The 26,910-nt window shown below is 46.6% G+C and overlaps 1 protein-coding gene across 1 annotated transcript in view; it reads right to left on the bottom strand.

Moving 5' to 3' along the window:
* The window catches only part of B3glct (beta 3-glucosyltransferase), a 95,321-nt gene that overhangs the window by 19,731 nt on the left and 48,680 nt on the right, over window positions 1-26,910 (bottom strand). The window contains exons 5-13 of the mRNA XM_028878081.2: window positions 26,080-26,156; window positions 24,988-25,099; window positions 21,423-21,559; window positions 18,329-18,392; window positions 16,594-16,713; window positions 11,970-12,039; window positions 5,579-5,692; window positions 4,606-4,705; window positions 208-327 (exon numbers count right to left, since the gene is read on the bottom strand). Of these exons, the coding sequence (XP_028733914.1) occupies window positions 208-327; window positions 4,606-4,705; window positions 5,579-5,692; window positions 11,970-12,039; window positions 16,594-16,713; window positions 18,329-18,392; window positions 21,423-21,559; window positions 24,988-25,099; window positions 26,080-26,156 (914 nt within the window). The remainder of the gene's footprint in view (window positions 1-207; window positions 328-4,605; window positions 4,706-5,578; window positions 5,693-11,969; window positions 12,040-16,593; window positions 16,714-18,328; window positions 18,393-21,422; window positions 21,560-24,987; window positions 25,100-26,079; window positions 26,157-26,910) is intronic.

Raw genomic sequence — 26,910 nt, 5'->3', positions numbered from 1 at the left:
CACAATCAGGTCCTCACCTTGAAAGAGGAATTTCCATAGCATTTATGTTGTAATATGTATTAGAAATGATCGGGAATGGATTTCAAGCTGGCGGGAGTGTGGGCCTAGGACACATTTTATCTAAAGGTCTTGAGCACCTGCAGGGGTTTCTGGACACCACCCTTCAGGGATTAGTAGAGATGCGGAGACAAGAGATGGCTCACTCACCCGCCTCCTCCTGTGACGTAGCTGTAACCACCTGTGCCCAGGCCATAGCCATAACGCTCACCCAGAAACACAGCATCCCTGGAGTCGTAGCAGCTAAGCAAACGTCGGAGCCTGGAGATGCTGAGGAGCAAAGAGAGGACTTATTTAACTCTGATGTGGCTTCAGAATGGGGTGTTTAGCGGTGGAATTCAAGTGTGGAATAAATGGATTTTAAAAAATACCCCCCCCCCAAATATGAACATTCTACATTAGAAGAGAAGGCAAGACGTCAGAGGTGCCCTCCATCCAGTTTGAACTGAGCCTTGCCAGTTACCCTCGGGGCAGCAGGGTGGCAGGGAATGACTAAAGGTAGTCATATTGCTGTAAATCTCCTCTGCCAGGCTGTTTCCAAGTGTCACTTAAACCTCACCTCTTCTCAAATGACAAGGTTGTTTTAACTCTTGATGGCCAAAAACAAAAACAAAAACAAAACAAAACAAAACAAAAAAAAAAAAAAAAGAGCTTCTGAAGGGCAAGTAGGCTTGGAGGTTTCCTGTCAGGCTGGGGCCAGCTGGGCTAGCCGGGTTTCCCCCCACGAACCCTCGGAGTGCGCTGCCTTTCCTCCACAAGGCTTCCCAGGGAATGAGCTACGGTCTGCATGTGCGTCCCCTGAATACTTGGGGGCCTCCCGTCCCCGCACAGTGTCGACGGTGGCAGCTTACAGAGGCCAGGGAGAATCCCACAAGCTGTAAACACAGCTGCAGTGAGGCGAACAAACCCGATCGTGGGAAAATAAGGCAGAAAACTCCCTTTTAAAAGCCAACAGGTAGGCTGATGTAACAAAGGCAAGAGCTCCCCTGTTTTGAAGCATTAGACCATTTTGAGCTGGGTACGGTGGGTCACGCTTTTAATCCCAGGGGCTGTGAGGCAGGGATAGGCAGACCTCTGAGAGTTCGAGGCCAGCCTGGTCTACACAATGAGTTCTAGGCTAGCTAGAGAAGAAAGATAGAAAGGAAGGGAGGGAGGGAGGGAGGAAGAGAGAAGAGGGAGAGTGGGGGGAGGGAGAGAAAAGAAAACCAATGATAACATTACAAATGCCTTCTGGAGGCCTCCTCTACTCTAGAGAATTCCAGCTCATCCTCCACCAAGTCTTAACTTTCCCTTATAACATTGGCCAGTGATCCTTAAAACTAGTTTTTGCATAGCCCATAACTTTGGGTTAAAATGTTAAAGGGCTAAACTTCAACATGCCTCTGAGACCCTGATCCATGAGCTCAAGGGCTCTCAGGTGGGTAGCATAGGCTCCGAACTGCATCAGAACACCGCCAAGTGAATACGGGAGTAGCAGGTGTCCCAGACACTCACTGTCCCCCCACTTGAGAGGAGTCGTGGTGATGAGGAAGAAAAAGCCAAACATACAAGAAGAATCCATCCATCACCCTTTCTAGACACTGCATAGAAGGATAGATAGATAGACAGACAGACAGATAGATAGATAGATAGAGATAGATGATGATGATGATGATGATGATGATGATGATGATGATAGATAGATAGATAGTGATGATGATGTAGATAGATGGATAGAAAGATGATAGATAGAGAGATAGATGATAGATGATGACAGATAGATAGATGATGAAGATAGATAAATGGATGGATGGATGGATGGATAGATGATGGATAGATAGACAGATGATAGATGATAGATGATGACAGACAGATAATGATGATGATTGATATAGATAGATGATGATGATAGATAGATAGATAGATAGATAGATAATGATGATGATTGATATAGATAGATGACAGATAGATAGATAATGATGATGATGTAGATAGATGGATAGATGATAGATAGATAGATGGATAGACAGACAGACAGACAGACAGACAGACAATGGTAAAGCTGTGAGTGGGGAAAGCAACTTTACTGTATAAGGACGAGACAAAAGCAGCCACAAACCCCCCACAAGTGTGCGCTCCGGGGGATTACAAGTTTATAGGCAGGTTTAGAACATCTGGAAGCCATGGCCTTTGCTGATGTTGGCACTTTCTGAGTGAGCATAAAACATGTTCTGTTTTTTGGCATGAAGGTTATACATTCAAAGCACACCTAATTTAGAATCTGTCTTCAAGAAGCCGTCTGAGAAACTAATCTGTGTGGGGAGGCTGACTGTATTTGCTGATGAAGGATCCACACTTGGGGATTTCCAAGGGTTCAGTCTGTACAAGGCCAAAATCCCCCAAACTTTCTAGGGAAAAACAGGAATTGCTTGAGCTTAAAAAGACAGGGAGGGGGGCTGGAAAGTTGGATCAACACTGAGCACCGGCTGCTCTTTCAGAGGACCTGGATTCGGTTCCCAGCACCCACATGGCAACTCCCAACCACTTAACTCCAGTTCCAGAAGATTCAGCGCCCTCTTCTGACCTCTACAGGCACTGCATGCGTGTGGAACACATACACACATGCAGGCACAACACTCACAGACATAAAATAAAACATTTTTAAAAATTGTAAAAATTTAAAAAGAGAGAATTACTTTTCTCTTCTTCCTACATATTGTGAAATTATCAATTCCACCTACAACATTCCGTATTTTAAGGTTGAAGTGATTTAAGATTCCTCTGGGCTGCTTCACGGCTCAGAGACCACAAATGGAGTCTGATCATTATCACCCACTTCACATACACCCCAGAGTGGGAACGCGGATGAAGCACACAGATTTCAACCCCATCTATGGGGATCTGGCCCAGGAAAAGCATTTCACTTAGCAATCTGTTCCCATTTCAGGCACTTCTGAGTCTTAGCCATGTAGGAAAACTGCACGTCCGTGCTCTCCAGCGAGTCCCGCCCGTGCTGGATGAGTAGAGCCTGGCAGTGCAGAGGATTTCACCGGCAGAACACCGACCTTTCAACGCCAGAGGACGCTCCGTTCTGGCCTATTATGGGACTGCATTTTACAATTACAGAAAAGTTACAAAAAACAGGATGAAAGTCCCAAGGACCCTTTCCCCAGATTTACCAATTATTCCCATTTACTCTAGGGTCTCATTTACAGGTTGTCCTCTGAGTATATAAAAAAACCAACACACAAGCACGTACTCTGGACGTTCTCCACTCTCCTGCAAGTGCATACATTAGACCCTTCCCCAACCATCCCACTATGCTTCCTAAGGGCAGAAAAAGTCCTCATCTTGAGGACAGTTAGCATCGACATGACACATTTCTTTAGAAAAGCAGGCATTCTGCCTCTACATGTTTCACCAAGAGAAATGAGAGCAAGACTACCCTGAGACTTCTATGTGAAAATACACAGTGGGAGGCCTGAGCAACGGCTCAGCAGTTAACGGCACTGGCTGCTCTTGCAGAGGACCAGGGTTCGAGTCCCAGCACCCACATGGTGGTTCACAAACATCTGTAACTCCAGTTCCAGGGGAATGTGATGCCCTCTTCTGGCCTCCATGGGAACTGCACACATATGGTATACATCTACAGATACAGGCAAAACACTCAAACATATAAAATTAGATAAATAAATCTTTTAAAAAATAAAATATATAGTAGCTTTAATTATATAACTTGAAATCAACACACTGAAGCAATGTATCTAAGCTAACTACTAATTCTAATTTTTATGAATTGATACAATAATGTCATTTATAGCACTTCCCCCGACCTTGCGTTTTTCTTTGGCTGGTAATTATTGTCATATCATTGAATGTCTATATTTTTCTTGTGCAGTGTCTAATTTGCTGTTAACCCTGCTCAAAAGGCTTTTAAAAATCCTTGATAATAGTTTTCATGTCTATAAGATTATATCAGACTTAGAGTACACCTTCCATGCATCCCCTTTGAAATATGAAATAGTTGTGATGATTATTTATTAACAATATAATAACTAATGCTAACAGTATCAATTCTGGGACAGTGTCCCTGGGTTAGGGTACCTCAGTCTGCCCAGTGGCAACAGGGACTGTTGAGTACCCTGCGTGAGTGCCCACTATCATTCCCTCTGATCATTTCGGTGGTTCTGTCCCAGCATCTAGAAGCTTCCTCACACAGATGTTCTACCCTACCGAACACTTGAGGAGAGCCCTCTGCAGATGCCCAGGGTTGTCTTTTTGGACATCCATCTCTTTTCTAGTTCTATGCCCTGCAAACTCTAACAGCCTTGGTCTCCTGACTCTCAGCTCCCTCTCTTTTAACATACACTGTGTGTAGGTTCCAGCTGGTGCTCCTCCCCGCTAACGATGGCTGAGCACGGCCAGAAGGCAGTCAGCGGGACAGTGACCTGCTTCACATCGCCAGATGTTCAGGATCTTAAAACCAAGACATCCCTGCTGCCCCGCCATCGCCGGAAGCAGCCATGCCTGTCACAGCAGAGCCAGACCCCAGAGGAGAAGGACTCTCACCTGATTAGCGTGTCGTCATCCACAATGACTAACCATGCTATTCTGTCATGGCTGCGGTTCAGAAATCTTTCCAAAATGGCAAACGTCTTTCCACAATGACCTAGGAAAGGTAAGAAGAAAACTGTAAATGTATTATTTGCTCTAAATACACAGCATACATTTATTATTTACTTAGTTTGAATTTTAAAGTGATTGATTCGAGCCTGAATGCTGATATGCACAACAATGACTTGGAATGTCCCTAGAAATTAGCCTTCCCTAATTCTCATGTAAGCTGAATTAAGCCCTTTCCTACCTACGCTTCTTCTGGCCGTGGTGTTTATCACAGCAAAGGAAACTCTTAGTAAGATAATGCCTATAATCGTAGCACTCAGAAGGCGATGCAGGAGGCTCATGGACTCAAGGCCAGCACACCCTGGGCTACATGAGACTCTGTCTCAAAACCAAACCAAACGAAAACGGTTTTCACTAGAAAGCTCTCCCTCTGGAAGGTAATCCTGATAGACTCACAGCCACTTTCTAATCAAATGTTAACGCCTATAATATTGCTTACTGAATACTTGTGCGCCCTACAGAATGAGCCAAGCGCTCGGAGATTCAAAGTATGAAGTCTAGACCATAGACTTGGGAGGACACAAGCGTTGTGTGAGAAGCTGGCAAATTAACTTGGCACCGCCATTCTAGCCACGATGAAGTGTGGGGCGGGAAACCATTCCTGGTCAACCATATTGTGCCTGCCACATGCTCGCTGCCAGGGTACAGCACATCCTCCCAACAATGCAGGGCCTCCGTCTGTACTAAAAGTCCTGAAGGAGAGCCAGCATACATCCACAGGTAAAGATGCTCAGTGGAAACAGAGGGAGACACTCACATAAGAAGTGCTCGTACTGAGATCGCAGTGCATGCTGACTTGCTGAATTTACACAGTACGGGGACAGTCAGTCAAAGGGGGTAGCGAGACTTCGGGACCCACCTCTGTCCGTATTGGGAATTCCCAGGTCCACGGTAGGAATGGGACTTTCTGCAAAGTCGCTGTAGTATTCAATAAGGCTTGCCTCTGCCGCCCAGGTCTTCTTGACGATGGGGACTGAAAATACAGCAGAGGGGACTATCACAGGCATGACACACAGAAGTGAAAATGTAAAGGGCAGCGGGACCCCACAGAGAAGCAACACTCACTCTTTCTTAGTGTTTACTCTGCACTGCAGGAATGCCAGGGTTGTCTGCTGATGACCTGGGACCGACCCCTCTACCTGAAGTACTGGTGCCGGCCCCTCGTGCGCACATCCCGCTTCACCTCCAGGTAATAAAACGGTGTCTGATAATACCACTTTGTTTAGATGAACTGTGAATCATTTCTCTTTTTCCAACAGGTTACTTACTGGTCCATACATGGATTCTTAAACTATTTTTGGAAGCTGGAAAGGTGGATCAGTGGTTAAGAGCACTGGCTGCTCTTAGAGAAGACCTGGATTCAGGTCCCAGCACCAACATGGTGGCTCATAACTGTCTGTAGCTCTAGTTACAGGAGATCTGATGGCCTCTTTTTGCCTCCTTAGGCACCAGGTACCCATGTGGAGCACATACATCCATGCAGGAAAAACACTCACACACATAAAATAAAATAAATGTAAACTGTATTTTGTGTGTATGTGTACAGGCGTGTGTACGAGATATGCTTGTGTGAGTGTGTGCATCTGTCGGCACAGAGACAAGTGGAAGCCTTGGGGTGCCCTCATCCATTTTTTCTTATATTTTCTGAGGCAGGGTCTCTCGCTGAGCCTGGAGCTCATGTTATTCAGCTATGCCACATGTTCAAACACATGAGCCTATGGGAGACACTGTGCATCCAAACTTTCCTCTATAGAATAAAATCACACTGAATCAAAGAAGTTTGCCATAGAGTTATTTTAAATTGGAGCAGAGTAAAAATTCATGATTCAAAAGTCATTATTCAAAAGAAGAAGAAGAAATCTCGGTAGCGCAGGTAGTATAAATCTATCTGGAGTCAGTGGAAGACATATCTCACTGGCAGGGACAGCAGAATAACCCACTTTACCCCATGAATTAACTTGCAAAATTGCCTCTTGTGACAGGTGACATTTGAACATTTTATAAACGTTCGATCCATTAAGTGTGAACGTGCCGCACAGTCAAGAGTGAGGGGCCGTTCCGATTCCGAGGAATTCACTATTACCAACTGGCAAATGGCCCCTTTTCTCCAGGTGCGAGTCAGTGGCCACAAAGGGAAGTCCTGGGGTGTCTTTCTTCCCCAGAGAGTGTTAAAGACACACAAGTGTGTCAATTCCTTGTTTTTTAAAGACTTCTGTGGGGCCTAAGCTGGAAATCCATCCTCCCCAGCTGATCAAAAGCAACACTTGGAACATAGTTAGCCATTCCACAGCCAGGTCGAGTCCAGCAACATGTGACTCCCCTCAGCCAATTCACACTTCATCCCCTTGTCTGCTTGGCCTCCCATGGGGCGGGGAGGCATTTTAACGCAAGCCTCGCCTTGTCAGGAAGCCGGCTGTGTCCCGGTACCTGGGGCCTCCTGCATCAGAGACGACAGCTACGACACTGTCTAATAAAAGCCGCTCAGATTTGCCTCCCCTGGACAAGATCACGGCAGGAAAGACAGCAGATGGGTAAATTCTTTCTTTTCTTTTTCTTAATCTGGAAGCCATAGTGTTTGTTTTTAAGATCTGGGGAAGGCTGTGAAAAAGGACTAATGCCCGAGGAAATCGCACTTAACCTTCTCAATTAGAGGGAGCCCACAGGAGACCATGTCACACCCCATCTAACGTGATGAACCGGAACTGCCTACTCCAGGAATGTGAGCCATGCGCGTGCATGCACCACAGAACGAGGCAGAGAAAACGGAAGGGGTTCTGACAGCTCACATGGCAAAGTGAAGACCCCGTAACCCTAGAGGAAGTCATTGAGATGCATATTAAAAACCAGGGATCTATTCCCTACTCACATGCTTCAAATGGTGTCAACACGTATTACTCCTTAGAGCCCCCCAAAAAAAGTAAAATACTTTTTGCTATGTTCCGAGAACTTGATGTTCTATTTCTGTCAGAATCCAGGCAAATTCAGTAGCAGTGCTCTTTCGTGGTTAGGGATACATGTAAAATCGTTAAGATATTTGAACTTGGTCTTGTGATCAGTTCATCATGATGATCTAAAAATATGAATTCCATGTCCATTAACCCTTGTCATCCCTTCCCTCATCCTCTTCCACGGAGGTGACGCGAGGTCATGAAGCAGGTGGGCTCGCAAGGAACAGCGTGGCCCACCCTCAATATTTCAAAAATATGGTTTCTTATCTGGTTTATATTTTTTTCCTCCCCTTCCCTCCCCCTGTGCCTTCTGCTTGGACAGAAACATGCTTTGACGGAGCCCACCCAGTGTGTGCTACGGGCCACGGGTGGGCTTCAACGCCTTGCTGTCCTTCCTCATCGCCACTGCAAAGGCAAGGCCTGCTTGCACAGCTTCTGTCCAACCCCTAACTGGTCTTGAGCATAGCCAGGCAGCGACGTGAATATCAAAGACAATTTATCCCGTGGGGTTTGTACTATACCGCAAGGAGCACAGTCACGCTAGAGCAAAACGCCCAAGTCCTACCCTCCTGTTCTCCATGGCGGCAGAGCAGCAGTGGAGGTCCACGAAGGGAACGGCGTCACCTCCGAGCCAGAAGAACGGAGTGTCCCTGGGGCTGGAGAGGCAGCTCTGTGGTTTACAGCACTGGCTGCTCTTGGCTCTATTCAGTTCCCAGCACCCACAAGGCGGCTCACGACCATCCTAACTCCAGTTCCAGGGGACCCGATGCCCTCTTCTGACCTCCACAGGCACCCGGCATAAAATAAATAAATAAATAAACCACAGAATCTACCTCTGGATGGAGACATGCCATTGTCTCCTCCAATTGGGCAGGTAAAGACCCACCCCTCAGGAAGACAGGGTCACCTTCAGGCACGCTATAGAGTGAGAGGAATAAGTATCCCTTTAATGAGACAGCGTCCCCTTCCTTCCCAGAATTCCTGCCCCCACACAGTCCTTACAGGCCTCCCTGGGAGCTTCCGCTGGGTCTGCCCACCTTCAGGAAAGTGTAACTTCTCTTTCCACTGTCCTCCTTTCTCCAGATGCTGGCTGGAGCCCAAGCGTGCTTTCGCTGGTACTCGGGATTTCTCACGCTTTTCCTAAAGTTCCCTCCCTGGCACGGCTCCTTCTCCATCACGTGGCTGGCCTCCGTGGCCACTCAACTCAATGCCATGGCCTCTTCGCTATCTCCCACATCCGGGCAGTGCCAAGACCTACAGCTTGCCTGCTCTGCAAGTTTCCTTTTAAACACTAAATTGTCTGGGGGCTTCTGCTTATGTCTGTTCTTAAATTCTTTCATTGATGAGCCTAAGAACCCCAAGAGGGGACCCCGGTTTCCCTGGTAACATGTGGTGACTGTTGCAGGACCCCCCCACACACATTTCTGCTAATAAGAGGCCATGGGATGTTGATCATCTGTCTCTACAAAATCAAGGGTATCACAGTTACTGTCATAGCATAAGGAACTATCAACATAAGATCAGATTAGTGAATGGCTTCAATACACACACACACACACAGAGAGAGAGAGAGAGAGAGAGAGAGAGAGAGGGAGAGGAAGAAGAAGAGGAGGAGGAGGAGGAGGAAAAGGAGGAAGAAAGAATTTTGGCACTGTCTGTCACTGACAGGATAACTGGTCGACCTGTGAGCCAACTGGTGGCTAGATTAGCATTTTTAACGAATTATTTTTATTATCTTTAAATTATATGCGTGCATGTATACCTGCATGTGGGTAGGTGTACACGAGTGCCAGAGGTGTCAAATCCCCTGTGGGCTGACTGATGTGGGTGCTGGGAACAAACGCAGGTCCTCTGGGAGAGCAGCGCATGCTTTTAACCTCTGAGCCACCGCTCCAGCCCTGGACTGGGTTTAAAGGAGATGTGCAGAGCCCAGTGGCCAGGCAGGCTTTGCTTCCATCCAGCAAAGGGAGGAACCAATCTCGCTACAAAGCTGCCTTCACAAACCAAGGCATGGAAGTTGGAAGTCAGCTTACTGCAGAAACCCACGAGCGAAACCTTCGCTCTGAGGTCTTGTGTCTCAGTCACCATAGATCCAGAAATGAATTTTTAAGATTTTTATAATTTCGGCCGGGCGGTGGTGGCGCACGCCTTTAATCCCAGCACTCGGGAGGCAGAGGCAGGCGGATCTCTTTGAGTTCGAGGCCAGCCTGGGCTACCAAGTGAGCTCCAGGAAAGGCGCAAAGCTACACAGAGAAACCCTGTCTCGAAAAACCAAAAAAAAAAAAAAAAGATTTTTATAATTTCAAAAAATGTTCAAACTCTAAATCCAAGTATAAAAGCATTTCACAGATATCTGGGGAAAAAATGATCTCAATCTTAAAGAAATAAGAAAACTAAATTATTCAAAATTCACAACTCAAAATGAACAAGCATACACTTCTGTAGATTGTGAAAAATACAACAGGTGGGACTTTTAATTATTTTCTGTTTCATTATCATCTGAAAAAAAAGCTTTAAGGCAAAAATTACAGTGTCATCTCTTACTATCCACATATCTTTAACATCAATATTGCAAAAATAATCACTGTTCTGAGTGGCTTCAAGATCATCTAAATCAACATAAATATTTTTCCAGAAAAACAAAATTAAAAAAAATCTAGTGTGTTTATCTATCAGCCTTTCTCCAATTTTTTTAAAGATTTCTTTTTAGTGTGTGTGTGTGTGCGCCGTGTGTGTGTGTGTGTGTGTGTGTGTGTGTGTGTGTGTGTGTATGAGTGTTTGCCTACGTCTGTGCATCGTGTGTGTGCAGTGCCCATGGAGGCCAGATGAGGGCGCCAGATCCCCTGGAACTGGAGTACAGATGGTTGTCAGCTGCCATGTGGGTGCTGAAAACTGAACCCAGGTCCTCTGGAAGAGCAGCCAGTGCTCTTAATTATTCCAGCATCTCAAAGATATTTTTCAAAATCACCCTACAGAGCCCTTCCAAATATTAAATTTAGGTTAAATTTATGATAAATAAGTCTTATTTCAACTCCTTTATTGATTTTTAACAGTATGTGAGTCTCCTTGCATAATAAATACATATATTTACTCAGTCAGATTTAATAGATTTGGGATTTGACATGACAAGTTTAGGCAAGTCTAAAGATATGATTAATGCACTTTTACTGGTTTTTAATTGGTGGTGATGTCATAGGTCACACTATAAATCCAAATTAGGGTATTCTTTCATTTAAAAACATCTTCTCCCTTAAAATATGTGGATTGCATTATTGCATAAAATATACACAAATTTCCCAACACTCAAATCCCATGACCTTGACAGCTGCATTAGGAAGCTTCCTATATATACACATGACACCCTGTGCAGTCGAATCATTCTTCATAAAATGTGCTAAAATTAGAACATGCAAAAGAATGTTTGGTTCTGGGCATCAGAAAGTGTTGATTCAAATGAAACATAAAAAGAGGAATTGTGCCAATTATATTTTGGGATGGATCTTTTAACATTGTCCCTATAACTAGCAAAACTCTATAATGAAACAGCAGAAATGAAGAAAACAACATTTATCTGCACACCAGGGTTTCCGTACATCAGGCCATGGTTTCTAAAGTGACTTTTCCCCCTCTTTTCCAATACAAATACTCAATGAGCAAATCCGTGGACCTTCATTAAAAAGTACCAATGTGCACATGTAAAATAAATACAAGAGGAGATTTTCTTGTGGGGATTGTATTATCTTGGAAGTCCCTCTGGTAGTCTCCACACGGTTCAGACACTGAGCCTGCACACAGTGGGACCCTTTACAGAACAGACTATCACCCACACACCAGCTCCAAGGCTGCCACAGTTGGGTTTCCCATTGTCAATTTAAGGTGCTGATCTCAACATTAGAAGGGCTGTAACCACTCACACTTCAATACAAAATTGCCTCTCCTAAGTGATCTCTCAGGGATTGGAGCGGCCCAGCAAGGAACCTGATTAAACAACTACTTTCCCAGCCAGGCAGTGGTGGCACACGCCTTTAATCCCAGCACTTGGGAGGCAGAGGCAGGCGGATCTCTGTAAGTTCGAGGCCAGCCTGGGCTACAGAGTGAGTTCCAGGAAAGGCGCAAAGCTACGCAGAGTAACCCTGTCTCAAAAAGCCAAAAAAAAAAAAAAAAAAAATCCCAAAAAACAACCACTTTCCCATCAGCATCCACTAGCGTGATCTCCCATCTTGAATTTACACCTGGCTTGCACTGTTTCAAAGACATTTTGGATCTTGAAAGTTCAAGGAAAATGAATAGCCCAAAACCTACTTCTATCGCCGTGAAATTTCTTGCATGTTTTCACTGCAACAAAAACCTCCTCCTTTTTCACCGGTGTTCCCTAAAAGGGGGAAGAAAAGCAAAGAAACCAATTACTCACATTTGTGGTCACCATTACCTAGACTTCACGCCCCTGGTAGGTAGATCTTACATCTCTAGTTAAACTTCATCCATGTCATAGCTATCTGTTCTATCTATGGTAGTTTTAGGAAAGAGAGGGGATGTGTGTGGAATCTGACAATGAAGGCTCTGGAGTCAACCAGCACTGAACCTGCATCCCAGTTTGGCTCTGGACCTATATCAAGTTCAGCCCTGAACCTATCTCCCAGCCCAAACCTACACACTTGCATCCAAGCTCAGTCCTGGTCCTGTACCCCAGCTCAGTCCTGGTCCTGTACCCCAGCTCAGTCCTGGATCTGTACCCCAGCTCAGCCCTGGGCCTGTACCCCAGCTCAGCCCTAGGCCTGTACCCCAGCTCAGCCCTGGACCTGCACCCCAGCTCAGCCCTGGGCCTGTACCCCAGCTCAGCCCTGGGCCTGTACCCCAGCTCAGCCCTGGACCTGCATCCCAGCTCAGCCCTGGACCTGCATCCCAGCTCAGCCCTGGACCTGTACCCCGGCTCAGCCCTGGGCCTGTACCCCGGCTCAGCCCTGGACCTGCATCCCAGCTCATCCCTGGGCCTGTACCCCAGCTCAGCCCTGGGTCTGCACCCCAGCTCAGCCCTGGGTCTGCATCCCAGCTCGGCCCCGCAGGCCGTGAGTCACGTTGACACATTCCTTATTAAGCTCTCTGAACTTCCATCTGGTCACTCAGAAGTCAGCAGTGAGGACCGCCAGCAGGCTGCTGTCACTACTAACTCACTAAGCACAGGGCAGGTAACTAATAACGTTAGTTCTCTCCTTCCCTCTTCTCAACTGGTGGAGATGTTGACCAAGGGGAAGAAAGGAGGATGATTTCACGAGAAGGTGGGAGAAATCTGCTTCTCTGGGTCTGGCCGAACTTGGTGCTGAAAGTCATGTATGAGCTCCTTACTGTCCACTCAAGTCTAGGGCATGGGTGTGTGTCCTCTGCTCCACAGAGAACTGCTTCCAACCCCTGGTGGGAGGAAATTCACACGGGTAGGAAGCAGGCCCAGAGGAACTTGAGGAGCGAGCACACCCAAGGACGTCAACTGCTTCCTGGGGGCAGGTGTGCTGACCCCGCCTACTGGTTAAAGTTCTTGTCTAGTTGACACAAACAGAGTCACCTGGGAAGGAGGACTCTCAATCACGGAACCGCTTCCGTCAGACTGGCCGGTGGGCATATCTGTGGGACAGTCTCTTGATGAAAGACTGATGTGGGAGGGCCCAGCCCCTGTGTGCCACTGTGGGTGGCATCCTCCCTGGGCAGGTGGTCCTGGGTTCTATAAGAAAGCAGGCTGAGCAAGCCATGGAGAGCAAGCCAGTGAGCAGTGTCTCTCCAGGTTCTCTGCTTCAGGTCCTGCCTTGAGTGCCCTGACTGCCATCAATGGTGGACTGTGATCGGGATGGGTAAGCCAAATAAACCTCTTCCTTCCCAACTTTCTTTTTGGTCATAGATTACCACAGCAACAGAAAATATACTACCCCCCCATCTGTCATCAACGTGTAATAACAGTCATGGTGACGCCACGAGTTTGAAGGTGGGGTTGGTCCACAGTGATGTACCCCAGCTCTGTCCTGCTACTCAAGGCACCAAGAGTATAAGAGAGCAAGCAGGTTTTGTGTCTAGGAAGACTAGCTGCCCATTGGGAACTGTAAACATTACAGTTCCCCTCTACTGGCACACTGTGTGTGTGTGTGGGGTGTGTATGTGCGTGCACGCACACGCGTTAGGATGGTACACACAGCCTTCTTCACAACTTGCCTGAGCACGCACACACACACACACACACACACACACACACACACACACACACACACTACATGAGGGTGTTGAATGTATTTTCCCTGACAAGAAAAAAAAAAGAGAGATTAATAATTTAGTAAGTTTCAGAGTCTCCAGGTCCACAGTGAGAGTAGACCACAGGTTTCCATGGAAACTAAGTGTCCTGTAAGAGTTCTGATTGTTCCAGGTGAAATCAAAAGCAAGGGCACACGCTGCGAGAGTGGTGGAGGCAGGCCTTGGGGGTCACAGAAATTGCCTGCACTCAGCTTCCTAAGAAGCGGGACAAAAATTCCCATCCCCACGAATCAACAAAGGGTATGACTGTTGTACAATATTATGTTAAGGTGTGTTACTTTTGTTTATGTTGCATTTGTTTAATTCTGTGAAGCTGTGTTACTGTGCCTGTCTAAAACACCTGATGGTCTAATAAAGAGCTGAACGGCCAATAGTGAGGCAGGAGAAAGGACGGGTGGGGCTGACGGGCAGAGAGAATAGAGGGAGAAATCTGGGAAGAGGAAAAGAAGTAGCCAGAGAAGGAGGAGGACTCCAGGGGCCAGCCACCCAGCTCCACACACAGCCAGCCACAAAGTAAGAAACAAAGAAAGATATGCAGGAGTAGAGAAAGGTAAAAGCCCAGAAGCAAAATACGGGATAATTTAAAGTCAAGGAAAGGCGGCAATAAATGAGCCAACCGAAGGCCGGGCATTTATAAGTAAGAATAAGCCTGCATGTGTGGTTTATTTGGGAGCTGAGTGGCAGGTCCCCCAAAAGAGCAGAAACAACCAACAACATGACCATGGGCGGAGAGACAGAAAAGGCTGGAGTGAGAGGTGCTGAACCCAGCTCAATGTTCTCACTCTTGCAGGTAGGCTTTTCCAGGTGCCCAACACTGCAGTGGCTGCTCCTTCAGGGGACCCGGGTGGAGCTTCCCTTCCCTGGCTCCCTAGCCTGGAAAAGCCCCATCTAAGTGACTAAGAGCGTTAACTGCTACAGAATCTTTCGATTTCCAGAACGTCTGGCCCCTCGGGTACCTCCAGGAGGTGCAGCCTATCTCCTTAGTCTTTAGAGGCAAAGCACGGCAAAGGCTGTGAGGGGGTTGTGAGCAGTCCCAGGAAACCAATGTTAACGTGCTGCAGCTGGGGGCGGGGAAGACAGAGAGAAAGGAGGAGAGAGGGAAAGACCAGGAGAAAGGGGTAAGGACAGAGGGACGGATGAAACACGCAACCTTTTCTATAACTGGCCTGAGAACAACACCCACTGGATGAGGTTGTTGAATGTATTTTCCCTGACAGAAAAAAAATTAGTAAGTTTCAGATTCTTCATGTCCATGGTGGCGTGTGTGCGCAGTGCACACGCGTGCGCGCACACACACACACACACACACACACACACACACACACACACACACAGACCCCACAATGTGCCATAGAGGGGACTTGTAATGTTTGCAGATCCCAATGGGCAGCTAGTCTTCCTAGACATAATCTATTGGCTCTGTAATGTTCTTGGTGCCTTGAGTAGCAGGTTTTTCATGACAAAGCCCTACTCAGCACACATACCCTGCCTGCCGGTGCCCACTGCACCTTTCTTTGCCCAGTGCCCACTGCACCTCCTCTCCCTGCCCAGTGCCCACTGCACCTCCTCTCCCTGCCCAGTGCCCACTGCACCTCCTCTCCCTGCCAGTGCCCACTGCACCTCCTCTCCCTGCCAGTGCCCACTGCACCTCCTCTCCCTGCCAGTGCCCACTGCACCTCCTCTCCCTGCCCAGTGCCCACTGCACCTCCTCTCCCTGCCAGTGCCCACTGCACCTCCTCTCCCTGCCAGTGCCCACTGCACCTCCTCTCCCTGCCAGTGCCCACTGCACCTCCTCTCCCTGCCAGTGCCCACTGCACCTCCTCTCCCTGCCAGTGCCCACTGCACCTCCTCTCTCTGCCAGTGCCCACTGCACCTCCTCTCTCTGCCAGTGCCCACTGCACCTCTTCTCCCTGCCAGTGCCCACTGCACCTCCTCTCCCTGCCAGTGCCCACTGCACCTCCTCTCCCTGCCCAGTGCCCACTGCACCTCCTCTCCCTGCCAGTGCCCACTGCACCTCCTCTCTCTGCCAGTGCCCACTGCACCTCCTCTCCCTGCCAGTGCCCACTGCACCTCTTCTCCCTGCCAGTGCCCACTGCACCTCCTCTCCCTGCCAGTGCCCACTGCACCTCTTCTCCCTGCCAGTGCCCACTGCACCTCCTCTCCCTGCCAGTGCCCACTGCACCTCCTCTCCCTGCCCAGTGTCCACTGCACCTCCTCTCCCTGCCCAGTGCCCACTGCACCTCCTCTCCCTGCCCGTTCACATATCTGCATTCTCTAAGACAGTCTCTTTGGGAGACAACACGCCCCACCTTCCAGTACACTATCCCTTGAATGACCCCTCTGTTTCCCACTAGCTCTTATCTCCCCCGCACTGGCTGTCCCGTGGTAAACAGAAGGACCTGCAGGAACACAGACTCTCCATGCATCTCTCATCTCCATACAGAAGGTAGGAACAGCAACAGGACTTACCTATAAGGCATATGGCATATGGCTGCAGCCTGGCTCGGAGCAAAAGCTGATTTATTTTTAAGGACGTGAATTACTAGGGTGTTATGTCCACAATATGCAAATGTTATACACACAATATGTGCATTCTCCTGTGCTCTGCAGGGGAGGGTCGCTTCTCTTTACTTACACAGAGCGGGAGAACAGAATGGAACGTGGTGGCACAGTGAGGACCAGCATCGTCCGTACAAAACTCGGGCACGGCAGTGAGGGCAGGGCCTCCACCCTTGTCCCAGATGTACAGGGCAATCTGCTCAGACAAGACAGTGTTAGACAGGACAGGGCTAAACAAAAACCAGATACAGGAAGTACAAACTGCCCCCCCCCCGGGGGCAGCAGGATACACTTCTAGAAAGAGCATTAGCTTGAACAATGGCAATTTGCTAATATTCAACAGGAACCACCTCCCAGTTTAAAAAAAAAAAATGGTAATGCCACATAGATTGATCTGATCCATCAGCAATAAACAGTTAACCATGAATCGTGCAGAAAAAAAAAAAATGAACCATGAAGAAAAAAATCCGCAAAGACGACAGGAAGTAGGTGAGGAAGTGCAGGGTGAGTCGGCACAGAAACCAGTACGAGGAAGTCTGGGGCTCAGAACCGCCAGCGGCTGAGCAGGAATAAGGACAGTCCCAGAGGCTCCTCGGTCTGGATGCCTGCTCCCCAGCGGGTGGAGCTGCTTGGGAAGGACGAGAGGGTGTGGCCTTGGGAGCTCGGGAATCTGCCTGGCCCTGCCTCCCAGCCCTGGGATGACAGCTGGGCTGCTGTGCCAGGCCCTTGATGTGTGTGCTAGGGATCTGAACTCAAGTCCTCATGCTTACACAGAGCACTTTACCAACTAAGCCATCTGCCCAGCCTTTAAAAAAAATGCATTTTTTAAAGTTAAGTTGCAGTCGACAGAGTTTTAAATTATCTTGCAGTAGAGAAACGCTCAGAGATAATTGTGGCACGTACCAAAAATATTCATAGAAACGATGATTGACACAGTGAACAACCAGGAGCCAAGCAGGCACTCACTATCAAGAAAGAACAATAGTATGTTCACAAGCGACCGCTATACGGGGCTGGAGAGATGGCTCAGCAGTTACGAGCACTTTCTGCTCTTACAGAGAACCCTGATTCAGTTCACAGCATCCACACAGTGGCTCAGACCTGCCTGGAGCTCCAGTTCCGGGAGATGTGATGCCCCCTGCTGGCCTCTGTGGGTACTGCACATTCATGGTACACATGCCTACACACAGACACACACTCATAAAAGTAAATATCAATATTTATAATAAATATCAATAAAAATCAATCGATCTTTAAAAAGGAAAGAGACAGAGAGCACTCTCGTTGGCCAGAGCTGCACACACCAACATAAATCAGCTCCCAGTTGCAGTAATGCTCCTGGGACAATTTCACCGCCAGAGTCCAGAATGGGACAAAAGTGCTTAAGCACCAAGCCACACAGAGACATTCCCAACGATGTTTTGGCATGCTCTTAAAATTCACCTCCAGACCCATCTACTCACCTAAAACAGCAAAGAAGTATCAATCATGAGATCCAACCTCCCTCCCACCCCCGCTGCCTCTCCACCTAATGCTGGGAAATCATCTCCATGATGAGAACACGAGGGTGCGGGGGGGGGGGGGAGGCACTTTTAGGGGATATTAAAATTAAAAAAAAAAAAACCTTTTAGGAATATAACATTTAAAACACAACTCTTGCAACAAAACACATGACTATTTTTTCTTCAGGACAGAGCTGGCCACCATAGTCATGACCTTTCTAGCTGGGGTGTGTGTGTAACCACTGAGCTCTGCCCCCAACCAAAGGGGTGGGTCCTTGACCATTAAGACTTAGTCAAATCGCGGCATACCTCATGCTTTAAGTCTATCGTGAAGTCAGACTTCAGGGGCTCGCTCTTTAATCTCTTCGTAAGCCTAGACAATAGAGACATTTGATTTTGTTATTTTAGATTTATGAGACTTTCTAATAGTTGAGAACAGATAAAAATATAAATTTTAAGGTAAGAGCATGTGGTTTGGATGAAAATACCAGTTTTCTTTCAGGTCACTTTTTTCTTTGGAAAAAAAATTCTTCATGGTTCCTTTCCCACACAGAATAAAGCCCCTCACTCCTGCCTGGTCTGGGGGGCTCTGCGTTCCCCCAGCGTCCAGAGTCTTAACCCCCATGCGCTCCCTGGAGTACACCCCTCCCGGTCCCATCCAGCCCTCCATATGAGTCTTCACTGAGCAGCCCTTTCATTTTTAAGACCAAACCATCCCTGAAAGACTGGCCCTCACTACCCATCAGCACAAATGCTGCCATGATCCCTGAGTGTGACGGTAAAGGGGAAAAAAGAGCCTTCCTGTTCACATTAAGTTAGACCAAGAGCAAGCCAAATTAATTCTCCACGTCTCTCCCTGCACTGTCTCTAGGTCTCTAACAAAGGGCCTGCTCTACACTTATTCAACACTGTAGGGAAAGGAACGGGGAACATCTCGTCTTAATTTTTAAAATTCTCACTTATTTTATTTCTATGGATGCTTTCCCGGCAGGTATGCCCATGGAGGCCAGAAGGGGGCGCTGAATCCCTTGCACTTGGAATCACGCATGGTTATGAAATGCTATGTGGGTTCTGAGACCCAAACCAGGGTCCCCTGGAAGAGTAGCCAGTGCTCTTAACTATTGAGCCATCTCTCCAGACCCTTGATCGAATTTTTAACCAGAGTTTACAAGGAAAGAACTTGCTGGCCCAGAATAGAACTCAAAATCACAGTCAGATGTTATCTACCTATATTCGCATGCTGCTTCCAACATTTATGGTGACTAGCTGGTTTCTTTAAGGTCACTTTCAAACTGTTAGCTGTTATCAGTGGGTGATCAACACAACACAACACAACACACACACACACACACACACACACACACACACACACAGAGGAGAAGGGAGAAAGGAAGCTTTAATAATAATTGTTTAATAAATCTTGCCACGGATAGTTGCAATATTAGATGGGCTTAATTATCTTATTTTTTCATTCCTTGTCTGCATCCGGGGAAACATAGTCTAAAGGACCAGAGTGTGATTAATTGCTGTGGTAGAGTGTACATTTTTTTTTTACTTGATTTTGCTTGTTTTGCTGACAGAAGAAGAGGAAGGAGGGAGGGAGGAAGGGAGGGAGGGAGGGATGGACGGACAGACAGACAGATGGACAGAGAAACACCATGGTTATTGACTAAAGTTCTCATGTGTTGGTCACTGTTCAGTGTGGTAAGGAGCAGAGGACACTGAATGCAGAGGTCACCTGGTACATGTTTCTCTATCTTGCCAGCATTACAGGGGCATGCTGGGAGCTTTCTGAACTCCAAGTTTAAAAAAAAAAAAAAAAAAAAAACAGGCTCTTAGCCCAATTCCGTCAGCCATAGTTTGCTATAGCTGCCGATGAATACTTGTGTCCTTACATTCCTATGCTGACTACGTAAGATTCCTCTTAGGAGGAGGGGCTTTCATCTTTTGGAGGGGGAGGGGTCAGTAGCCATCATAAAGGCATTTTCAGCCATCCAAAAGCAGTCCAAGGGAGCTCTCTTCAGAGGTCACAGTGAGGTGGTGTTAGCGCCAAACTTAGAGGACAGGCCTTGCCAGCTACGGGAACTGTAAATTCCCTATCTTGAACTTCCCGGCCTTCCAATGTTGTGGCATAATCTTCTTACACACTTTAAAGATGTGTCTTTGCCAAGGCACCTTCTGATTGGTTTAATAAAGAGCTGAGTGGCTATAGCTAAGCAGGAAGAGGTTAGGCAGGACTTCCGGGCAGAGAGAGAGAGAAGAGGAGATGAATCTAGGCATGGGAGAGGTCCTAGAGGACAGGCAGAGCAAACAGGAAATGCAAGATGGAAGAGAGGTAAAAAGCCAAGAGGTAAAACATAGATTAATATCAATTGGTTAATTTAAGTTATAAGAGCTACGGGACAAGACTAAGCTTATAGGACAAGCTTTCATAATTAATCATAAGTCTCCATGTCATTTTTTGTGAGCTGGTGGCCCAAAGAGAAATCTATCTACATCCAAACTCTCAGGCATACGCCTTTCTTTCCTATAAATGACCTTGTTTGTGGCATTTTGTTATAGCCATCCAGACTAAGACACCTGCACACACAGCCACCACAATGAAGTTCTCTCCCATCTCAGCTGGAGCTGTGCTTACATTGGGTGGCTGTGGAGTCTGTACTGGGACAGAGGAAAATTACAAAACTACCAGACACGAATTGTGTCGTGCAGGTGTTCAGGACAGCTGTGACCTCACATGCCTGTGCTTCTCTACAGTAGCTCAAAACACTTTCAAGACCTAAAAATAGGACATGCAATGAAAAATTAGAGACCCTTCTATCTCTGAGCAAAGGCCGCAGATGTTTTCCAGTCTTCCACCTTCCAAAGAATAGTTAATATAAGCTAACAAAAACCACATTTCTCCTCAGTTGAACTTGGTCACCTTTACTCTGCATCTACACACACACAGCCAGACATGACTGCCCAGGGTGCCTTCGGGAGCTGGCCAGAGCCTGGCCGGGGCCGTATCTGCATAGTCAGTCATGTAATCAGCATCCTCTCCAATCCCTGCAAGTCACTGTTTACTGTCTTACTGGTATCAAAGTCACACGGTCGCAAAGGAGGTTCCCGCACAATGGTCACGATTCCTCTGTGTTCTCTGGCCCTTTGGTACCTTCTCTTAGTCTCATGACTTATTAGTCACTTTATTTTGCCAGAAACTACTGGGAAGTAGACAGAAGGGGAGTGATGTGTCTGCCTGGCTTCGTAAGGGACCCAGCCGAGACAAGACCCTCCCGTCCATCACGTTTTCCCACTCCCGCAGGACACCTCTGGCTGAAAGACGCACCTGAGAACCTACAAGTCATCAGGAACAAAACTCAGTGACATAAGACACTCCCCGAAACGTCTAAAAAGCTCTTACTTATTTACGAGTGGGATACTAAGGGCCCAGCCAGCAGCGAAGTCGGGATATTTAAAGGCTGTAGGATTCTCGGAGAAGGCGTAATGGTGAATGATGGTCGACTCTTCATCATGCAATGCTTTTCCTAAAAACCATTCCTGTTCAATGAAAAGATGACATGCCATCGTTTTTGAAAAGCCATTTCATGTAAGACTGGAAACAAAGTAATAGCACCAGAACTAGTTAACTAAAATATTAAAGCTAAACTATTTAGTTAACTAAATATCTTGGCAGACAGAGATATCATAAATTATGTATTTCTGCAGGATCCAAATAAAAATATAATTAACACAAGTATGATAATAAATCTATCACAATCTTTATAGTTAAGATGATGATTCAGGATCAGGTCATTGGTGTGAAAAAACATTAGCCATCATTATAGTATAAATATAAGATTTTTTTCAATGTTCAAAAATTGTCTTACTGCCTAAATTTTTTGTGTGCCATAATTATAAGAATATTTTCTTCACTGTAAATTGCCTTATTATTTTGATTGTGTGCATGTGTGTGTGTGTGTCTGTGTGTGTGTGTGTGTGTGTGCGTGCAGACAAACTTAGACAGTCTTGGCTACAGATGCCTTTACTCCTGAGCCATTTTGCCAGCCTAAATGTTATTTTTATAGACTACTCCACATAAGAGTATAAAAGATATATATATATATATACACACATATATATGTATATGTGTATATATGTATGTATATATATATGAACAAGTCTTCTGCCTGTGTGTTTTGTCTATGCACCACATGGTATGCAGTGCCCACAGAAGCCAGAAGAGGGCACCAGATCTCCTGGAACTGGCGTTAGAGATGGTTGTGAGCTGCCCAGTGGATGCTGGGATTCAAAGGGGGGTCCTCTGCAAGAGCAGACACTGCTCTTAACCACTGAGCCACCTCTCCAGCCCCAACCACAGAGGTTTTCAATAAATCTTGGAAAACTTCCTTCCAGAGTTCATCCATTCATTCACTCGATATTTATCAAGAACCTACAACAAGCAGGGATGTGGCTTGTGATACAGAGGGGAGAGAAATTAAAGTAAGTGCAATAACTGATGGGGTGGAGGGCGTCCCAGAAAAGAGAGGGAAACCTCTTGAGGCAAACATAACATCAAGAAGCCCACAGTGAAAAGAAGAATCCGAGAAAGAACAGTAAATATAGTTGGGGTGAAGTCCCCGGGGGTGGGGGGGGGGCTGAAATCTTCAATGGTAAGAAAGCCCGGCGTCTGGCACACAGTAGGTGTGGGAAGCCTGATAGGAAAGAGGCAGGCAGACTGAGCTGGGCCTCCCGTGCCAGGCTCTAGCAGCCAGAGGAATAGTGTCTGTGTTCCAAGCGCAGTCAAAACCTCCCGCATCCAGCCTGGCTCAGACGGCCACAGCCACCGAGGAAAAGCAAGCCCAGGAGACATGCATGCAAGCAAATGACGGAAGGTGTCAGAATACGATGGCGCCTGGGACAGGAAGAGCTGCTCCCAGACCTGGGGGCCCCATCCTCAGGGTGCCCTCTCCCCTTCTCACTGAGCTTTCACGACTAGACCTGTGACGACAACATGGTTTTACACAAAACATACCGTCCGATTTTATCTCCTGATTACAATGCCCAGCTACTATAAAGCACACGCGATAGTCTATTAATGTTTTTATCGAGGTTATAAACTATTTTAAGGAAGGACTCAATGGAGACCATGGAAAGGACCGTACATCTTCCTTCCCAATGAATGGCTTTCTTAGTGGCTTCATGGAAAGAATAACAAAAAAAAGATAGATCTGGAAAGATAACTAATAATCTACTAGAATTACCCTTAGCCAGCACCATGCCCCACTGCTGTTAAAAATAAATCAACGTAAATATGCCTTATCAGATACACATATTAAAACCATACTGTGGAGTAGAACAGACAGGTTCAACCAAGACAGGGGAGATGAACAGAACCAGCTGAGGAGGCAATTCCACTGAGATCAGTTACTTCAACAACTATTAACCTTACACATTTGAAACACTGAACAAGAGCCCAAGTATGCATTTCTGAGAATGACTGGAAGGTAGCAAGGAAAACAGTATCGGGATCAAAATACCCGGTCCCCTGATGCACGCTGCAGTTACTATTTTGATATGGCTTGTTGGTGTTGCTATCGGCTTCTTTTTCTCCTAAGATTTCCAACAGCAGAGGAAACGAGCCCCGCTGGTTACAGCTGACCTCCACATTACGTCATCTACAGTCCGTCACGCCACTTTCAAGAGAGATAAAACATCCTAGCATTTTCTTCTCTCCGCGCTGCGGAGTCCAAAAGGGAAGGGCAAACATCTCCCTGGGCCTCCGCTCTGAACTTGCTTCTTGTGAACTCGCTTTGAACTTTCTCCATTTATCACTCCAATTTTCATTAAAACGTCCCTGTGAGTCACCATCTCCCTGCAGAATCAGAACCAGAGGTAATGGGGCGGGAGTCTCGGGGTGACACAAACAGAAGAGGCTGGAACCCCAACATTCAAGTCAGAAGGAAACAAAAGCCTCACGAACGGTTTGCACTAAACACGGCAGCCATGCCCAGGGCTGGGGGACAGCATCACGGGGAAGGACTGGTCAACCCGCTCCTAACTCTCCTCCCACCTGATGGCTTGCCCATGCATTTTTATTAGTGGCTTCTCAGAAATCAACAACAGAAAGAAATCATAATGGATCCTTCCAACACTTAGGATCCACCAGACTCGGTGGTTTTCATGGCAGGGATGAGCTAGGCAGAGTTTGAGAAACCAATCTAATGAGAAGTGTTGTCGATGTGTTCTTTCTGCAGCAGCGCACATGGCCTGCACCCCCAGACATCACCCACACTCCTCGGAGTGAGCCTCGGGGTGGATGGAGCCAGTTCCTATGAACACCAGAAAGAATCCAAGTCTGCTGATCCCAAGTGATCAGGTTGAGTTGGGTATGTGGATATCAGACCCAGGATCTGAAGACATCAAAATAATTCGTTTGGGAGCTGGAGAGCTGGCTCAGGGGTTAAAAGCACTTGATGCTGTTACAGAGGACCTAGGTTTGGTTCCCAGCACCCACATATCTCACAACCATCTGTAAATCCAGTTCTAGGGGATCCAGTGCCCTCTTCTGGTCTTTGTGGACATTGCCTGCACATGGTGAACACACATACATGCAGGCAAAACATCCCTACACATAAGATAAAAAAAAAAACATAAATAAATAAAAACTACGTCTGTGTGTTATATGTGTGGCCTTTTCTGACAGGGAAAAATGGCCTATTTAATTTTGTTCCTATGGAAAACTGGTTGGTAACTCTAAAAAGGTATTGTTTTTGTTTTTAACTTTCTTATGTTGCCAACACATATAAATATATATTTTTCACATAAAATGGTTCATTTTATGCTCTTTGTCAGCTACAAACCTCAGAGAATTTTACAGCAGAGCTTTCAGAAAACAAGCTTTTATATCAAAAAGCTCTTAATCAAAATCACATTTTCTCTGAATTATCGTCTCCTGAGTCAAAACATGGTTTTGAAGTCGTGCGTACCTTAGATGGGTCGTATCGCCTGAGTGCTTCTAGGAGTCTGCGGATTTGTATTCTCGTCTCTTCTTCACAGAAGAAGATCCACGCTGAATTCTTGCTATATGTTACAGAAAAGCTGATGGGAAGAACTGGGTTAGGGCAAACAGATTCATAGTGCACATACTATATAATGCAGCAGATGAGTTTACAGTAAGATTTGTTTGTTTGTTTTTGTTTTTCCTGAGACAGGGTTTCTCCGTGTAGCCCTGGCTGTCCTGGAACTAGCTCTGTAGACCAGGCTGCCCTTGAACTCAGAGATCTGCCTGCCTCTGCCTCCTGAGTGCTGAAATTAAAGGCATGCACCACCACTACCCAGTTATATTCCTTTTCTTTCTTTTTCCTTTTTTTTTTTTTTTTTCTTTTTTGGAGTTTATAGTAAGACTTAAACCAGTATCTAAGAAATAGGTGAAGGGTAAACAGAAGGAAAAACGTCTAGACTGTTCTCTGCGCAGTCCCACTTGTATCTCAGCTTTGTGTCTCAGCTCTGAATGCAAGGAAATCCAGGGATTGGTAGTCTCCAGATGGGAAGGGTGCTTACAATTCACTCTGCCCATAACAACATCAGTTTAGAAGAACAATTTCAAACATGAGTTTGCAGCATTCATCAGAAACACATCTAAAAATTAAAACTATGGGGCTCAGCAGTTAAACACACTGGCTGCTCTGGCAGAGGACCTGGGTTCGAGTCCCAGCATCCACATGACTGCCCTCAACCATCTGTAACTCCAGTTCCAGGAGATCCAATGCCCTCTCTTGGCCTCTGTGGGTACTGCATGCAGGTAATACGCATACTCACAAGCAGGCAAACACTCATATATAAACTACAGTAAATCATTTTTTAAAAGAAAGTAAGCAAAAACTAATTACTATTAAGAGCCAATCACGGGGGGAAATCTAGTTAATACAGTAATTGCAAAATATAAAACTCAAACTTACTCCACTTAGTATCTCAGGAAACAGACCACCTCTTAACAATTTAAAAAAGTTACTAAGGTATGCAAGAGTGTGGAGGCCCAAATGCCAATGACTGGCAGCATTTGAGTTAAAGGTACCTACTGCGGTAACAAGGGAAGGATGGTCCAAGCACCCTCCTGCTTCGCCAACTGATGGAGAAGGAGCACTCTGGGGAGATCCTGGGAACATAACAAGAAGGAAGAGTAAGACTACAACAACCCCTCAACCCTGCAAATGGCGCTGCTGTCCCCAGCGTTACCACGCTACCCTCCGCGTCAACCTGCCTCTCACTGTGCTTCAGGGTCTGCTGCAATGACGTCGTCGTGTCTCAGAGGAGATCAGCCAACTTCCTGCCCCCAGACCCCGAGAGTGCTCACCGGGATAACTGGAGATTTGCAAATGTCATCAGGGTTCTCTCAGCCAGGGTTGTTTGTCAGGGATCACTCAGGGGCACAAAACAAACCTTTATACACGTGGAGCAACGCATGCTCTGTGAAACCCTCTGTCTGAGCAAAACGATGATGCAACATCCCAGCTATCTCGCGTGCCATTTTGCTTAAAGTACCCAAAAATCCCTCTACAGATGTTTTGCACCATAGAAACACCACTCTACGTCTAAATACTAGACCTACCAAATTAATTACGCAGGCGATAGGAACGGCTCACTGAAAGCCCCACAAATTGATAAATGCAGAAGGAACTAAGAAAGCCTAAAATAAAGCGCCATGGCTACATAAACACCCACGGATGCAGACAGTGTAACGACCCCAAGGCTGTGCACGTTAGCCTGAAACGTCACTGCTGCTTGCTGTATTTCACGTCATTAGGGAAGGCGGCAGTCCGAACGTCTCAGCTCACATGCTTGGGCCTTTTCCTGCAACACACACTGCTGTGTGTCCTACTGGGTGTCAGCTGTAAAGTGAATTCAGGGTG

This window comes from Peromyscus leucopus, chromosome 23 (assembly GCF_004664715.2).
Source record: "Peromyscus leucopus breed LL Stock chromosome 23, UCI_PerLeu_2.1, whole genome shotgun sequence".
Classification (NCBI taxonomy): domain Eukaryota; kingdom Metazoa; phylum Chordata; class Mammalia; order Rodentia; family Cricetidae; genus Peromyscus; species Peromyscus leucopus.
The sequence above is the reverse complement of the archived record's forward strand: the minus strand, read 5'-3'. Positions and strand labels throughout refer to the sequence as shown.